At 35.8% G+C, this 19,127-nt stretch overlaps 1 protein-coding gene across 7 annotated transcripts in view; it reads right to left on the minus strand.

Moving 5' to 3' along the window:
* Positions 1-704: 704 nt before the first annotated feature.
* U2SURP (U2 snRNP associated SURP domain containing) overlaps positions 705-19,127 on the minus strand; it is a 50,115-nt gene continuing 31,692 nt past the window's right edge. For 6 of the 7 annotated variants that reach the window (XM_055569428.1, XM_055569427.1, XM_055569426.1 and 3 more), the window contains 8 exons: positions 17,665-17,821; positions 15,967-16,062; positions 15,209-15,275; positions 11,229-11,388; positions 6,402-6,512; positions 3,761-3,879; positions 2,354-2,530; positions 705-1,249 (listed from right to left, as the gene is read on the minus strand). In XM_055569428.1, the coding sequence (XP_055425403.1) occupies positions 1,111-1,249; positions 2,354-2,530; positions 3,761-3,879; positions 6,402-6,512; positions 11,229-11,388; positions 15,209-15,275; positions 15,967-16,062; positions 17,665-17,821 (1,026 nt within the window). In that variant the 3' untranslated portion in view covers positions 705-1,110. The remainder of the gene's footprint in view (positions 1,250-2,353; positions 2,531-3,760; positions 3,880-6,401; positions 6,513-11,228; positions 11,389-15,208; positions 15,276-15,966; positions 16,063-17,664; positions 17,822-19,127) is intronic. The other variant, XM_055569432.1, reaches the window with a different exon arrangement.

Below are 19,127 nucleotides of genomic sequence, written 5' to 3' on the forward strand. Positions count from 1 at the left end.
ACAGATTTCAACTCTGAAAATGGTTTAAATCAACTTTTTCCATCTTTAATTTACAAACCATTGGGTGTTATGTTTCATAAAAATTTATATCATTTTAAAATTCTACTTAAAAGCTAAACCTAAAACTAAACCCTTTAAAAACAAAAAAACCAATGAAGGTGCTTTAAACAGAACCTTGTAGAAATATTCTGATACCAGTGTTTGAAAGAGAGCCTACAGAGGGCTATAAAAGGGCAACCTTCATAAAAAAAATTCTATGGCCAATTACTGTTAAATTCTTTTAAATAAATTTTTCTAATGATAGAAAATTAAATCAAAAGATGGAAATTTAATTTTTCCCTGAAAATAAGTAGTTGTTCAGGACATGGGTTAAGTGTACTGAAACCATATTGCTTCTTTGAAAAAAAGAGATTTTAGCCAGGCATACCATTAACAAAAGACCACGCATATCTGCCTAGTCTCTTGATCTCTGGGTACCAGTATTACCCAAGGGAACATTACCCAAGAAATTGGTTGGCAAGCCTACCAAAAATGAGTCTTGGGTCCCTCAATTTTGACAGTCATCTTAGCAAATACAAAACTTTAGCTACTTGAAGAGTGAAGCTTGTAAAGTGCATTAGGTGTAAGAAACACAACGGAAGTGCTAAACTCACTTAGCAGGATTTTAAGGGACTTGATGTCATCAACAGGGCAAAAAAACAACATTTACGTTTTCTGTTCAGATTTTATTTGAAATCTAATTCAAATTGTCAAAGCTACAAAAGGGGGGAAGACATCTGTATTATTTTTTCTAAGTCACAACATCCTAAAACAAAATACTACTACTGCCAGCAGATCCATTATACACATTTCTGATGAAATTCATTAGCACAATAAAAATTTCATCTTGAGAAACAGCCACAACAAAAGTAATTTATACAATATAAAACAACAACAGGTCTACAGATGCAGTTACTTATGAGTTTACACATGCATTCACAAACAAATAAAAACCCCAGGAATGCTCTTTCATTAGATTTTTTGTTTTTTTGTTTTTTTTAAAAAAACAGACCGTTCAGGCACAAAACAAAATCGCATTTCCAATAAGTGACAGCATCTTAAAAATTTATGTCAGTGTTTGTTTTTCTTTGACTTTTTATGAGACCTGTGTGGAGATCGGGACTGGGATCTGGATTTCTTCCCTGATTTTTTAGGGGATCTAGACCGTGATCGCCTAGATCTTTTAGGTGTCCTTGAACCAGATGGAGATCTGAGGAAACAAACAAAAACAATTTAACCAAAGTACTCACGTGATCAAAACAAACTATCCATAAATTATCTAAAATGATCTTTAACAGGGCACAATGCAAGTCACTGAAATAAAAAAGGCTGTAAACCTTCCAGATTTATACTGTGCCTACTGTATGCACACACTCACACACACACACATTTTGTACTTCCTATGCACCACAAGTGATCACCGGTAGTAGGCATGGCAAGACAGACTCCCGAGCCCTACCACTGCTCTACTGACTCAAACTCTCGAAATCTGCATTTTAACAGCTCCCCAGATTATAAGCCAAAGTTCAAAATGGCATCCAACATCATTCACAAAACTTTTGAACGCAGTGGCTTTGCAGCCTATCTTCAGGAAAAGCACCAACTACTGCAATTTCAAGGGAATCATTTAAGACAGCACTCTGTAAGTGCTATGCATTAAAATTACCAAAACAAATAACTGTATAATTTTCATGAATGTATATATATATAATATATGCACAAGTACCATTCAGAAAAGAGAGTTATCTGTTATAGAAAAATTTTACTAAAAAATGGCTACAATAAAAACATTTTAGGATAAAAAGCAGTTTCAGCTCTCAGGAAAACTCTATAAACAAAACACTTCTGAATCACCTTTCTGGAACTTGGAGGAAAAAGGTATAGAACACACTAAATTAAATGCTGAAGAAATAGTCCATGGTATTTATGTCCACAAGTCTACCCAAGAACTTGCTAATAAGATTACTGCTCGGTGGGGAGGGAACATGTATTTTTCTTTCAGCCTTGACAAAAACCAAAGACTATTCCATAGAAACTAAAGAACAGAAAGGAAAGAAAAGCAGCTATTCCTACTTCACAGAAAACTGATGCTTAAAATTCCTGGCTGTCTTTCCGTGTTGGAAGCTTTCTTGTGCTTTAGTCATGAGTAGACTGGGGTGGGGAGATGGAAAGGAAGAATCTAAAATGAAAGTATATCTGTTTGGTTTTCTAAAATCCTTTCAAAAATGGCTGCCAAACAAATTATTTTTAAAAGCTGGTGGAATGACAAGGAAACTGGCATTTGAAATATTACAAAAAAATGACTTGTGTTTACCTTTTGGCCTTTTTGCTAACATCTCTAGGAGAATCTTTGTGAGATGACCTGGACCGTGAGCTCTCTTTATGAGATCTTTCTGAACGCTCTGATCGCTCCGATTTTGGTGATGGGGATTTCACTCGTCTACCACTGCTACTGCGAGATGGGCTAGGGGACGTACTGTGTCGCCTTTTCCTATGGAACAAAGCCCCCAAAACATCCCATAAGTGAGCAAAGGATCAGGTATATCATTTTCCTTCTACTAAATTAGCTTTTAATTCCTATCAGTTTACACTATCTTTATTTTCACTAACCTTATTAATGTTACTTTCTAACAACATTCAAAGCCTTTTTATACTAAGAACAAAAAAGTCTTAAAGATAGGCTGATCGACACAAAAACTGAATTCAACTAAACTGGATTTCTCTCTGCTCTAAGAGAGATATTGGAACAATGGACAAAATTCCATCAAGGTCTCTGATTAGATAATAGTGTTTTTTTTAATGTTAATTTCTTGCTCTTGAAAATTTTTTCTTTTTGTTAAATCTGGAAACTTTTACTGTGGTTAAGTATGAAAATGGGGCATCATGTAAGCAAGTTATTCTTAAATGATTGGGGGTGAGGGGAGAAAGGAAGAGGAAGAAGAAAATAAAGCAAAAGGAGAAATACTTTTAACACTGCGGGAATGAAGGTGAAAGATATCTGGAAATTCTTTATAGCATTCTTGTAACTTCTAGAACTCTGAAATTATATCAAGATAATAATAAATGACAAAAAAGTGATAGATTTACTACTTTACCAATTAGTATAACCATGTTATCTTGTAACTATATGAAGAGTGACTAAGTCAAAATTTTTAATTTGCATTTGCTTGGTTTTTATTAGGAAAATCTCAATTCTAAAGTAACTTTCTCTACTAATCAGAGATTTAGGAACTGTGAAAGTAAGAAATAAAAACTACAAGAGAAATGATTTTGATTAGAATGAAGACTTAAAAGTGAGGACCAAGTCCCTACAGCCTAAGTACACAATTTCCCTTAACAAACAGGACTGGGAGACTCAAGTTTACAGGTAGCAGCCTCAGCACAAAAGAAAAGCTTATATTGGAGGTAAGATCTAGCAAGCTGCTTAGTTATTTAAGCCTTAGGTTCGATACCTAATACTGTAACTGAATTCTTGCCCTGAACTAAGGCTAAGGTACCTTATTAACCATGTAAAGGGATGATGTCCCAGGTAACTAAGCCAAGTGCCAAATGCCCCTTTGCTCAGCTAATTTCTGCTTCTGCAGGCAGAACCCAAACATGTTTATCATACACACAAAAAAACCTTTTCCAATCTGTTGGTTCCAGTGATGAAAATATTACAAAATGAAACACGATTCCAAATCCTAAAGCCAGCATAGGCATTAAATGAGAAATGTTATACCTTTCTTTCCTTGTTGGAGTACATTCATCTTTCTCCTTCTTGTCTTTGGATCGAGATTCCAGTTTTTCTTTATCCTTCTTATCTCTTTCTCGCTCTCTTTCTAATTCCTTCTCTTTCTCCTGTTTTTTTTTTTTTTTTCAAAGAAATATTTAGTCATTAAAAAACACCAATCTGGTTAATCTCATTTATGTAGTAATATTTTCCCTTCTAGTTAACTATTTATAAAATTACTACTCAAAGTATACCTACTCTTCCGGAAAGTCAGTCATTTCTTCTACTTCTCTACTTATACTGGATGATAATAATGATACCAGCAACAGTGGCTAAGTATTTTCTGAATGCCTACCATAGGCCAAGCAATTAATGAACAACGTTCCATATACCACTGCATGTAATTCTTCAAAACATGCCTATGAATAGTATTATCCTCATTCAAAACATGAAAAATGAGCCTTACAAAGGCTCAGTGCCATGCCTAAGGTCATACAGGAATGAAGTCAGGATCTGAGCCAAAGCTCTAGAGTCAGGGCTCTTAAAGAGTGCTGTCCCTTCACTTAAACAAATTGGAAAAACAATATGATGACCTTTCCATCTCAGACTACAATAAAACTGTCAATAGTGATTCTAATTGCACAGCAAGTTGACTTAATCAAAGGAAAGCACTTATTAAAGTAATATACTAAAAAGGAGAAAGATTTATTCACAATAAATGTCTAGCAAAAAGTCTTAGTATTAATAGTGGGAAACAAGTATCAATCATATTGGAAATTTATAAAAGTACAAATTATAAGTCCTAATATAAAAGTACAAATTGACTACATAATTGCATAAACCAGAAAAATTACTTATTTGCTTATCCCCAACTGCTACAACTGCCACTTCTCACTTAAAATTATGACTGCTATTGATAATTAAGGGAGTGGCTACCAACAATGAACCCGCAAAGCCAACTGAGCTCTTCAAAAACAAGAATTAAAAAACAAAACAATTAAATTTCTCTATGATTTGTATGCATCAAGAAAGGTAACCGATACCTGAAAAAAGCCCATACCAGATGCTGGCAAATGTTTTCTGTAAAGGGCCAGGTAGTAAATATTTTCTGCTTTGTGGGCTACAGTCTGTCAACTTTATAACCGTAGTCCAAAAGCTACTACAGATAATACATAGATAATAACTGAAGGGGCATGGCTGTGTTCTAGTTAAGTTTATTAACAAAAATGAAGTGATGGTTATAGTCTGCTGACCCCTGGCCTATGCCTTCAAAAAACCACGTTCTTTCTTCCAATTATAACCATGGAGGGCAAGGAGACTAAAATGGTAATAATGTGGCACCTCAAGGTGCAGTCTTCCATGCAAATCAAACACTTGCCACCATCCCCAAAGGGACTCAACAGGGTTCAGATATATAACATCTTTTTTTTTTTTTTAATCTCATGTATCTTTTTTCCAAATACAACTACTGAGGACAAATTTACAAAGTGATGTTGAAGAGACCAACTTCCTCTGGTGATCTGCAGGTTACATTTTCCTGATTGATACTTCACAGGAATCAGACTACAGTTTACTTATGATATTTTAAACACTTTAATAATAAAAAATTAATGTTAACTACTATTTAATTCTTTGCGTGTGTAGTGATAATGGTAAAAAATCTGCCTGCCAATGCGGGACACAAAAGATGCAGGTTCAAACCCTGGGTCAAGAAGATCCCCCTGAGGAAGGCATGGCAACCCACTCCAGTATTTTTGCCTGGAGAATCCCCATGGACAGAGGAGCCTGGTGGGCTATACTCCATGGGATCACAGAGTCAGACACAGCTGAAGTAACTTAACACACACATACACAATTATCTAATTCACGATCCTACAAAAACTGGACCATTAACCTAGTTTCGCTGAGTAAAAGCAGGCTTCAGTGATGTGCCCAGGCATGCAGAGCAGAGTAGCAGCAGGAGCCCACACGCTGTGCGGCACCGCAGCTGCTTTACCACACCACTGCTCCCATCACTGTGAAGAGCTTCGGATGACTCTAAGCTCCCTTCTAGTTGTTGCTCTTTCTCTCAATCATCTTTTTTTGTAATGACAGTCAAGATGTTGGTAAAAATTAATAACAGTACCAATCAATAAAATTCCTAGGTTCTTTCAACAACTATCCTGTGGGCTTCTTGTGGTAAAATTCCCTGTATATCCCTACATATCTTTTGATGTACAAGAATACAAGGTCCCTCAAAAGCTTAGAATTCACAGATGAGGTATTCTACCCCTTGCTGTTCCTCCTTGGACAAAATGGAAAAGTAGTCCTAACTCCATCTCTGTCTCTGTGCCACTACTTAGGGTTGTTGGTCACAAATTTGACTCTTTCTATAGGACCTTCCAGTTCTGAAAGTACGTCCTTAACAGGATGTTATGCTCCACAAGGATCTAGAATAAAAGAACATGGTGTTGTTCTGAAACTGTTTTCCAAGCTGAACTAACTATAAAACATCAAATTCCAAAAGTTCCTAATTATTTACCAGTATTCAGCATTTATATATAGGATATAATTTGAAATATTCTCTTCCTTAAATACACCAATGTATCAATATTATAGGCAGTCAAACAAATAACTGAAAAATGCATAATTGCGTATACTTATTCCTTACTCGCTGAAGAAGTTTATCTCTGTAGTGTTCTACTTGCTCCTGAAAGCTCTGGCCTGCTTTTTTAGGTCTTTTTCCAGATTCCAATTCATCTTGAAACTTCATAACTTTGAGCTGTGAAATAAGACATTTTTAAAATAAATCTTTTTATCATTATAGCTTCTCAAGCAGTGCTTTGCTCCTTTAAAAAAATATTTTCTTTGAAATGTGTATAAGAAGGGAAAACAAAAATAGCAACATAAAACATAAAAACATAAAGTAACTTATTAGGATTCAGTCAAAACATAACATCAATGTATATAACTCCCTAATCTGAAGGCCACTTGTGAGACAAGCCCAACTGCAGAATTCAAGTGATCAGGCACAGGCCCACGTTCTCTCTGCACAGCCACACAAGATGACTTGAAAACCAAGACCTGTGCTTCATGCCCTTGAGAACGTACCTATTCTTTGATATAATGAGAATGAATTTGGTATCTGGTACCCCAACTTACTCCAATATTTTGGCCACCTCGTGCGAAGAGTTGACTCACTGGAAAAGACCCTGATGCTGGGAGGGACTGGGGACAGGAGGAGAAGGGGATGACAGAGGATGAGATAGCTGGATGGCATTACCGACTGGATGGACATGAGTCTGGGTAAACTCTGGGAGTTGGTGATGGACAGGGAGGCCTGGCGTGCTGCGATTTCATAGTGTCACAAAGAGTCAGACACGACTGAGAGACTGAACTGAACTGACCCCAAATTAGAAAGGTAATGTTGTTAAAGGTAAGCATAACTTCCAGCAAGGTAAGACAGTCAGCAGAACACAGGGGATAAACAACTATTAAAACAATCAAAGAGAGCAGCATTCTGGTTATAGCTCATAAAGCTGTAGCTTGAAGTGCAATTGCACTCTGTTTACAGGAGAGTCTAATCACTCAGCATCAAGACATCCAGAAAAGGTTAAACCATATTCAAAACGTACTTTTAAAGACACTAAGTATACAGTGATTTAAAAGAAAACAGAAAAATTCCCATTTCCTGTAATTTATTCATATATGAACAAAGTTTTTTGTACAAAAGTATTCACTACAGCATTATTTGCAAAGGAATGTAGACCACCTCCAGTTTATCAAGAGATTGCTAGCTGATTTTACGTGTGTGTGTGTGCACTGTGACTGTGAGTGAACTAAGGGAAGTCAAATATACAGTGAACAGCATGAGGACTTAGATGATCCTGGATGGTACCACAGGACTACAGTCCCAAACCTGTAAAATCTTGTTTCACTTCAGGTGGTGAGAGGGAACACACTTATCTGATGCAATTATTACAGATGCAAACTTCTTTATCTATTTCACAGTTATGCCCTGTAAATGGACTAAATGCTACTATTTTACTTGTATTTAAAAAAACAAGGCCTCACTTGTTTTAGTTTTTTCCTTCACTACCAATGAGACTTTCCAGCAGACTGGAAACAAGCCATAACTTCCACTCAAAGTGGTATTTTCATCATGTTTTACTTCATGAACATTAAGTTTCCAGATTTTTGCCCCTTTTCTACCTAATTCTACTTCTATTATCAGGATCATTTATAATCAGAGCTTTGAGGTTCTCTTCTCTTTCCTTAAAACTATTAAAAAGTACTTGCATTTTGTGTGTGTGTGTTAACAACTACATTTAAAAAGATAGTAAGATGTAAGGTAAAAGAGGGTAGGGGCTTGGGGGGGGAGCAAGTTTTCAAGTGCATCACTGTGTGAAGCCTCCCATAACTAAAACGGCTGTTCCAGGGAATGTATTTGTGGCAAATCAGTTTAAAAGTTAAGCAAGCAAGAGTCAAAAAACCTGAATGTTACTCACATGAAAGGGATCCCTACAGTACCTTTTGAAAAATCACTATACAATCCCTAGTTACAGTTCCTGCTGATGTGGCCTAACTCAGGCACAAGCACAAGTCCAGGGTGCCCAAGAAAACATGTCACAAATGTTCCCAACTCAAAAGAGAATAGCCCGTGCAATGGTTTGCTGGCCATCTCAAGTATATCACCTTTCCCTTCAACTATTCACTCCTTCCTCAGGGGTCAGGGCAGAAAAGGGATCTTTCTACTTCAGTAACAAAGAAGACCCTTCACCTGGCTCCCCAACTAGTGTTCCTCTCTTCCAACCCTTACTGGTAGAAATGGAAATAATAGCAGAGTAAGAAAAGGTAACTCCAGCCCAGGCACTGTTCTAAGAAATCTGAAAGATTACAAACTTGCTTCCAGTAAACACTGTAAGATCACATGACTGCATATTTTCTAAGTGCTTTGCAGAAAATGTCAATATTTTATAACATAAATCTTTGGTTTTTATTAATTCCATGATAAAAAAGGTTCAGCTATAGACATCTTTGTTACAATACATTTGGGGACGAGAAGGCTTTTAAAAAGAAAAACTGCTAAGATGGTAAAGAGTCTGCCTGCCAAGCAGGAGATGTGGGTTCAATCCTTAGGTAGGGAAGATCCCCTGGAGGCTACCCACTCCAGTACTCCTCCTGCCTAGAGAATTCCATGGACAGAGGAGCCTGGCAGGCTACAGTCCATAGGGTGGCAAAGAGCTGGACACAACTGAGCAACTAACACTTCCACTTTTTCACTTTCTTATACACATACTATATATATTGTAGTATATAATAAAACTAATTAGAATCTTATTCTTCATTTAAGGGATCACCAATAAAAAGGTATTCAATGAATTCTAAATTCAGAAACTGACACTCGAATTTAGGGGCAGAGAAGGGACAGTACATGAATAAAGCTCATGAGCCCTGAGTTCTAGCTTAAACTGGCCACCAGTTGTGGACCCTTACTCCACATGACTAAATCTCAGAGTAAATAAGGGAAAAGAATAGATAATTTAAAAACAAAGCCAAGATCTACATTTTAAAATTAGACTTTTGGCTCACCATCCAAATCCCCAAAGAGTTAAGTAAATTGTGAGAGGGTAGCCACTATAAGAACAAGAAAGACATCACTGAGTAGCAAAGAGAAGCCAGATTATCAAAGAGCATATAAAATAGGGGGAAAGAAAAAAATATATATATACACACATATATAGGTGTGTTGGTGTATGTACATGCATGTACAGCACATATACATACATATACAGTGTAGAATCATCCAAATTAACCAAAAAGTTAAAATCACATGGCTCTCTTTCAAGTCAAGAGGAAAACAGAACACTAAGAATTAGTCTATTTTGGTATTTGTAAGAAGACAGTTCAATTATCAAGAAAATACATTTTTTTTTATTGACCTCAGTCTTTGTTTCTACTCCAGTACTTCTATCAGGTCAGTGAGGCAGAGTTCAGTAAGACTGGGAGGAGTTCTGAAAGTTAAGAAGGGTCATGAGCAGCTTGAAAAAGGTCCACAGGTGAGTGCATTCACTGAGATAACACATCTTATTTTCCTGAAAATTTTATAAAGAATGTATATATCTCAGGAAAAATAAATCAACTTAACTAATTCTGAAAATCCTACTTGTAACTGACATCATACTGATTCTGTGTAAGGCTGAAACAAAATGAATGCTTTCTCTGTTTTCGGCTTGGTAATAGATATCTGAGAAAGAGGTGGGCAAGAACTTGTACCAGCCCAATAGCAGGTGGCGGAGAAATGAAAACTGGTCATTAATATGGTAAGGTATGGTCTTCCCTAGTGGCTCAGTGGTAAAGAATCCACTCACCAATGCAGGAGACACAGGTTCAATGCAGGAGCAACTAAGCCTGTGCACCACAACCATTGAGCCTGTGCTCTGAATGCATGTGCTGCAACTACTGAAGCCTGCACGCTGACAGTCTGTGCTGCTTCTCAAAAAGAGAGGCCACGGCAAGGAGAAGCCCGTGCACCACCACTGGACAAAGTCCATGCAGCAACAAAGACCCAGCGCAACGAAAAATACATAAATAAATAAAAATAAAATTACAACATGGAAGGTATTACAAGTTAATAAAGGAAAAGCAGAGACACACAGTAAGCATATAAAATACTGTTAAATGAATGGACAAAGTGTTACAATTCACTCTCATGTACACTTTTGAGATTAAGGACTGACTGCTCCACTATTGCTAACATTTACTGGGAATGTTTCATCATCTGGGGGCAAGAAATAAGAAAGGCTCCCGTTACAAAACCCTCCCCTCACTGACATGTCTGAATACCTTTGGAAATTTTTAAAAGACATTACAAAATGGAAGGGCATGGAGACAGAGAAGTCTTGAGAGTTTGGACTCTTCCTTCTTATGGTTAAGCCCCAATGTCTACTCTCTCCCCATCACTTGTGCAGACACATAAAAATTTTGAGTGATGTATACATAACTTGAATGTGCCAGAAAAGATTTCACGTTTATTACATACTATGTATGCTCTAATATGATGGGTCTCATAAGGTGAGATATAATCTATTACATCAGTATCTGCAGATGGTCCCCTATGTGCCAGGCATTGAAGATATGATCGTGAACAGACAACAGACATGTGAAGGGTCCCTTATCCTCACAGAAATCACAACCTAGAGGGGAATACAGACATTAAACAAGCAATCAAGGGAAAAAAACATAAATATACACAACACAATACATGTAAAATCATAACAGACTAATATGGAGAAGTAAGCAAATCCAGAAGGCTAAGAAAAGGGTACCAAGACAGAAGAGGTACTTGAACTAAGAGGCCTGAAGGAAGATAGTAGGTATGAAGGTTCCAGACAGACAGGGAACAGTATGGACCAAGGTGTGATGCTGAGAGAAGCACAGTTTGGTGGAGAAGGTGGAAGAAGGTACAGTGTAGTTTAAACTTCAATGCAATACTAACCTCGATTTCACGGAGTTTAGCTCGTTTTTCCTCACTCATTTCAGAGTACTTAGAGAACTTGGACTCAGTCATTTCTTCTTTGATTGGATTAGAGTACAAATGATGTTCTTCAGATTTGGAACTCTGAGTATCTTCTTCATCTTCACTTTCTTCTTCTTGACTTTGGAAGTAAACAGAATACATTGTATGTCAAGGCAACAAGGAAAATAAAAGTTACATTTTAGAGTCTTGGCCTTTTTGATTTTTCATTGCCTTAGAGCTTAAGTAATGTTAACAAAACTAAGAGGACAATTCATCATTAAAACATTCTGTACAAAATAATAGACAATTTTATAAAACTCTTATGTTTCCTCCACAGAAAAAATTTGTGCTTAAACATAATCACGCTTTTAAAAATTCTGCTTATGTTAATGTTATTTTTACGCTTTTTTTCTGCCAGAAACCTTTGATGCAGCAGTTAAATGAAATGAATAATCAATCAATGATTTCTGTACTCTTTGTAGTTCAGTAATTTTATGATGGTTAACGTTTAAAAAGCCAGATGTTTACCCTTCCTTCAGCAGAGTCTATAAACTAGAAAATACAAGAGTTTCAGTCAGTTTCTATGAAACAATCAACACAGCAGCAAAGGCCTTATCTATTAATAATTAACATATAATCCTAAGAATAAAACAATATATTAATTTTAAATATTAGCACATATTACTTCATGTCATAGTTGATTATGAAAGTTGGATTGGTATGTAAAATAAAAAGAAAATGAAAAACTAACTACCACAGCTAAGGGATACAAGGAAGAAAAATTCTCCTGTTCTTCCAGAAGCAACCTAGTGGAAACAGACAAGCAACTATGACAAGCTGCTCATCATGGCCAGAATAAGATTAACAAGTGTTCTTCAGTGTTCTTCAAATACAAAGAATGAAGTGACTTTAAAAAAAAGAAAAAAGTTGTATGCTCCAAGACTAGGCTTTGTGAGTGTTAAATTTTAAATTTGAGCAAAACAAATGTTCTATGTACGAACTAATTCAGAAATGTTTATGTATACTGAAACAAAATTCCTCATAAAAAAATATGGTGATATGAACATGATTACCAGCATACCCTAGAAAATATGTTATTTTCTCTTTAGTATTTGAACCCAATAAGCCCTTATATGTTGCTATTTGGATACTAACACTCTACCATGAATACGGAGTCTTTTAGTATATATTTACAACTATTTGTAACAATATAAAAACAATTATAACCATATTTATTCCAAATAAAATTTTAATTATTTTAGAACCTGATAAGACACACACTGAGAAAATTTTAAGCAAAGTAGATAACAATAAAGAGAGAATATACTGTTTGCCTTTTAATTTCTCATCTACAGAATACTAATAAAATACTTTCAAACTTTATACTCTCAGAGCCCCACAAATCATTAGTAGCACATAGAGGCATAACTCAATACAATACTTACGTGAGGAAGAAAAACAGAAAAAAGTCAAAATCCAAGATTAAAAAAAAAAAAAAAAACTCTTTTCTGAACTAAAATTTACATAATATTTCTTAACTTGTCAGAAACTTGGGAGAAGGAAATGGCAATCCACTCCAGCACTCTTGCCTGGAAAATCCCATGGATGGAGGAGCCTGATGGGCTACAGTCCATGGGGTCACAGAGTTGGACACGACTGAGCAACTTCACTCACTTTTAAACACAGTTCTTAGCTAATTTTTTAGAACACAAGAATTTCTTGTCTTATGGTACAAAATAGTTCTACAAGTGCCTCACATGCTTTTAAGTGGTTAAACTGTGTGTGTGTGTGTAAAAACAGATGTTTACTGAAGGATTATTCTGGAAAGAGCCAGTCAATAAAGATGCAAAACAGTTAATGAAATTGTGTGACGTATGAAGTGAAGAGTGCTTAACCAATTGTCTGTTATTGACAAACTCAAAAAAATTCAAAACAAATTTTTTTGCAATTCTAAATATTCCTTGATAAACTTCCTTGCACACTTATCTGAATACCTGCTTTCAACCAAGATGAATACAAGCAGATAAACAGAGGGACTGACATGAAATAACAACACTCATGATAGTTCAATAAAAAAAAACAATGTGGGTCACAGAATAGTATGTAAAACATTATATAATTTATGCTTTAAATTTATGCATATTTTTATACAGAGGAAGAATCTAGGGAACTAGAAACTAATCATATTACTTAAGACTTTTAAAATGAACTACACTACAGATGATGATTTTATAAATATACACACTTTACAGTTATCATTTAAATTTTCTAAGGCTTGAGCAATCTGTTCTAAATGGCTTTGACTTTAGCTCTTATTTACCAGTTCTAGGTTCAGGTCTCAGACCCAACTTGTCTTTTACTTTTAAAGAAATGGAAATTCAAGACTCTAAACCCATAAAGAATTCATTACAAATGAAATTAAATTACTATTTTGAACTTTTCTGCAAACTACTAGTGATATATACATACATATATTTAAACCAGTCTTCTGCCACAAATACAATAATTACTTGTGTCAAAAGCAGCTTCTTGGTAAAAAGGTATTTTTGGACTCAGCCACTAGAGAGCAGTAGTGAGGCGCAAGAAAATTTCAAGAAACGGAAAACAGAATTTTAAGTATTTTTTCCCTATTTTGCACTTTCATAAAGTTACTTTTGTTATTAAGACTTATTTGAAACTCCTAGGAAAAGTAAAAAATATATATTATACTCGTAGTGATCCGTGCTTCCCTGTATGAATGTATGATTACCATCAACACAAATGCATACGAATTTCAAGCATTAACATAAATAACAAACTTACTGCAAAAAATTAGTATGCTTAGAAACAATACCACTTGAACAATACTTGAGTTCTGCAAAGGCTTTTCTACCCTTTATTTTCCTTAAATTAATTATTTTATAAGAACAGGTATTCATTTTAAAAAGCAGTGATCCTATCATAGTGAGAGATGTTAACTAATGATGGGATTGCAGACATAAAGATGAAAACAAGTTGTACCGTTTTCAATTCCTCTACTTCTAAACAGACTCAGTCAGGTTATTTCTGACAGCCAACAGCATCTATAATTTACAAATATGTTGTCATAATGATTGCTGACATGTTCTGATCACACTGTTTCTGGAAAGACACCACTGCAGACAAGTTTTCTTCGTCATATCAAACTGTTTCCACAAACACTTATCATATTTCCTTAAATTTAAATGCTAATAATACACATTTATTAGATCCATACAAATGCTCAAATTGTGCTGGGACACAAAGGGACTTTTCCTTTTGTTTACTCTTCCATTTGAAAACAAACAAACAAACAAAACCCCAGAAACCTCTGCTTTGTGTTCTTGATGCCTTCTCTTTCCCTATTAAAAAAATAATTAACTTCCTTTGCATTGATTTTAAAAAGTGCCCAGTGTTACCAAAAAAACTACCAACATAAACTTGCAGAATTTGGGAGCAGGAATTCCTACTGCATTCAGTGCTAACCAGCAAAACTGAAAATTATAATAAATTTTCTATATGACGAAGGTAAGTGGTTTTTTCTTTTATTTTTTCTTAGTTCTTCTGAAGTGTGTACATTTAAATAACAAAAAGAATGGTCAGAATGCATTATTTTTCTTAGCAATGAGCATAACCTTCCCATTCACATTTTAAAAATCACCATTTTGTGGAGCCGAAAGAATAAAGATTTAAAACAAATGCAGTTACTACAATGTAAGAATGTATAACCTAGCACAGAAAAATAAACTCAAAAGCAAAGTGAAACCAGATGCATCAAAACCAGAAAGTAAAAGCTCTTTACTCACTAGAAAAACAATGAAGAACTAAAAATGATCCTCTTAAAACAAGCTTTTTAAGAGTTAAGTTTTCCTCTTCCCTATTATTCAAGTACATCTCTTAATGAAAAAGAGAGTGTGTATATGCAATAAGAAACTGAATATATTCTAAACCTAGATTCTTACTTTTGATTTTCTTCTTCTTCTGATTCTTCATGCTGGTCAAATAACTCCCATTTAGAAGTTGTTACAGCTAAATAGAAGGAAAAACAGGATGTAATTCCATAAGGTAAATTAGCATTTTTGTAGCAGCACAGTAGAAGCCTAGCTTTAGAACTGAAAGCTTATATTATAGAAGTTATCTACATTTATCTTTTCTTTGAATAGCCATTTCCATGTACTAAATCTATTTCCTTCCTCATACCTACACTATAATTTTATTCCAATTCAGGAAGTAACAAATAGCGCTGTCCTCCTTGTTTCTGTGTTAGATGGTAAGATTTGTTTCATTAGAACTTACAAAACACTAAATTAACAATTACACTAGGATACATGTCCAAGCAAGTATGAAAGGCAGGTCTAAACTGCATCTAATAAATCAACCACTATAGGAGACACAGTGATTTCGATTTTCTGAAACTGACCTCTAAATTTCCAAATAGGCATCCCACCTACATTTTCTACTGATTGGCTCAACCTGAAAGGTTTTCAATGATTTCTGATTACTCCAAGCATCCAAACTGAAGCATCTAAGAAAACTGTAACAGCAACTACACTGAAAACTTAGCCACTAGAAATATAAAATAGGGTAATACTGGGTCTTAAGGTTGAAACATGTTATAAAACACAAAAGGAAAACTACACCTACACACACACACCAATGTTCAATAAAATTTTAAGTACTCAATTGTCTAAAGATTTGCATTTACTGTACTTTAACTTACCCTGTGCTTCCAATTCAGATTCATCTACAGCTTCCCATTTTGATGGGGCAACTTTAAATATAGGCTCATTCTTCTTTGAATCTTCAGTTGCATCCACTAAGGAAGAAAAATGAGCCATCAACTCTGACTACTAGAGGATGACTTAAAGAGCTCATGAGTATTCGCTGTATTATTAAAAAGCAAAACTAAATAAGGTCACACACGGACTAATAATGCTAGTGTCAAGAATAACGATTATGACTAATCCAACTCTCTGCATCTGAAGGCTAATTTTTAAATATCAATGTAAGTAAAAATAATATATATGTGTATATATAAAACACACACCCAGAACATACAGGTGGTTACTTCAAGCAAAGGGAGAAGTTGAGGAAGTAAAAAAAAACCCTGCAGTACCTTTATCTAATTATTTTTTTAAGTATAAAATTCATATTATTCAGTGTTTTAACATACAATTCAAATGTACTGAAGAGGTACATTAGGTATACTTAATTCAATAAATGATTTCAGACAGCCAGAAAAACAAAGTATAAGTTAGGAAAACTAATAATAAAAACAGAATTGGAGAAAAGGGAACCCTCTTACACTGTTGGTGGGAATGCAAACTAGTACAGCCATTATGGAGAACAGTGTGCAGATTCCTTAAAAAACTGGAAATAGAACTGCCATATGAACCAGCAATCCCACTGCTGGGCATACACACCAAGGAAACCAGAATTGAAAGAGACACGTGTACCCCAACGTTCATCACAGCACTGTTTATAATAGCCAGGACATGGAAGCAACCTAGATATCCATCAGCAGATGAATGGATAAGAAAGCTGTGGTACATATACACCATGGAGTATTACTCAGTCATTAAAAAGAATACATTTGAATCAGTTCTAATGAGGTGGATGAAGCTGGAGCCTATCATACACAGTGAAATAAGCCAGAAAGAAAAACACCAATACAGTATAATAACGCATATATAAGGAATTTAGAAAGATGATAATGATAACTCTGTATGAGAGACAGCAAAAGAGACACAGATGTACAGAACAGTCTTTTTGACTCTGTGGGAGAGGGAGAGGGTGGGATGATTTGGGAGAATGGCATTGAAACATGTATATTATCATATATGAAATGAATCACCAGTCCAGGTTCGATGCATGATACAGGGTGCTCAGGGCTGGTGCACTGGGATGACCCAGAGGGAGGGGATGGGGAGGAAGGTGGGAGGGGGGTTCAGGATGGGGAACACATGTACACCCATGGCGGATTCATGTCAATGTATGGCAAAACCAATACAATATTGTAAAGTAATTAGCCTAGAAATAAATAAATTTATATAAAAAAAAACAGAATTGATAAAACAAAGTACTTGGCATTATGCATACAACTGAACATAAGGTTGTGCCTCTAGTTTCCCAACAATTAAGACAGGAAAAACTTGCTAGTATTTTAAGAGGCTATCTCACCAAAACAAACAAACAAACAAACAAATATGACCAGAAAGAATACGCTTTTCTTGGCATACTTAAATGTATTGCTGGGTATGTGAATTCTGAAAAGTCAAAAATAAAAGAAAGAAAAAAGTTAATAATTGACATCTTACTCAGAAATTATAACCTTCTTAAACATCAGCATGTGCAGAAATGAAGAGATTTGGAAACAAACTTATTAGCTAGATTTAATGACTTTGAAGTCTGAACTTACAAGGCACTCCATCAAGATCATCATCAAGGCTCTTTATAGGGACTCCATCAAGGTCATCAATAGGAGTAGCATCAATAGGAATTCCATCCACATCTTCTAGAGGGGCACCATCCAGCTCTTCCTCAATGGGGGCACCATCAAGGTCATCTGGTACATCCTATAAAAACACGTACTATTGTAATATGGGCTCGATAAAGGACAGAAATGATATGGACCTAACAGAAGCAAAAGATATTAAGAAGAGGTGGCAAGAATACACAGAATTGTACAAAAAAGAGCTTCACGACCAAGATAATCACAATGGTGTGATCACTGACCTAGAGCCAGACATCCTGGAATGTGAAGTCAAGTGGGCCTTAGAAAGCATCACTGCGAACAAAGCTAGTGGAGGTGATGGAATTCCAGTTGAGCTATTTCAAATCCTGAGAGATGATGCTGTGAAAGTGCTGCACTCAATATGCCAGCAAATTTGGAAAACTCAGCAGTGGTCACAGGACTGGAAAAGGTCACTTTTCATTCCAATCCCAAAGAAAGGCAATGCCAAAGAATGCTCAAACTACCGCACAATTGCACTCATCTCACATGCTAGTAAAGTAATGCTCCAAATTCTCCAAGCCAGGCTTCAGCAATACGTGAACTGTGAACTTCCAGATGTTCAAGCTGGTTTTAGAAAAGGCAGAGGAACCAGAGATCAAACTGCCAACATCCGCTGGATCATGGAAAAAGGAAAAGAGTTCCAGAAAAATCATCTATTTCTGCTTTATTGACTATGCCAAAGCCTTTGACTGTGTGGATCACAATAAACTGTGGAAAATTCTGAAAGAGATGGGAATACCAGACCACCTGACCTGCCTCTTGAGAAACCTGTATGCAGGTCAGGAAGCAACAGTTAGAACTGGACATGGAAAAACAGACTGGTTCCAAATAGGAAAAGGAGTTCGTCAAGGCTGTATATTGTCACCCTGCTTATTTGACTTATATGCAGAGTACATCATGAGAAACGCTGGGCTGGAAGCAGCACAAGCTGGAATAAGGATTGCTGGGAGAAATATCAATAACCTCAGATATGCAGATGACACCACCCTTACGGCAGAAAGTGAAGAGGAACTCAAAAGCCTCTTGATGAAAGTGAAAGAGGAGAGTGAAAAAGTTGGCTTAAAGCTCAACATTCGGAAAATGAAGATCATGGCATCTGGTCCCATCACTTCATGGGAAATAGATGGGGAAACAGTGGAAACAGTGTCAGACTTTATTTTTCTGGGCTCCAAAATCACTGTAGATGGTGACTGCAGCCATGAAATTAAAAGACGCTTACTCCTTGGAAGGAAAGTTATGACCAACCTAGATAGCATATTGAAAAGCAGAGATATTACTTTGCCAACAAAGGTCCGTCTAGTCAAGGCTATGGTTTTTCCAGTGGTCATGTATGGATGTGAGAGTTGGACTGTGAAGAAAGCTGAGCG

The sequence above is a fragment of the Bubalus kerabau genome, chromosome 2 (genome assembly GCF_029407905.1).
Source record: "Bubalus kerabau isolate K-KA32 ecotype Philippines breed swamp buffalo chromosome 2, PCC_UOA_SB_1v2, whole genome shotgun sequence".
NCBI lineage: Eukaryota > Metazoa > Chordata > Mammalia > Artiodactyla > Bovidae > Bubalus > Bubalus kerabau.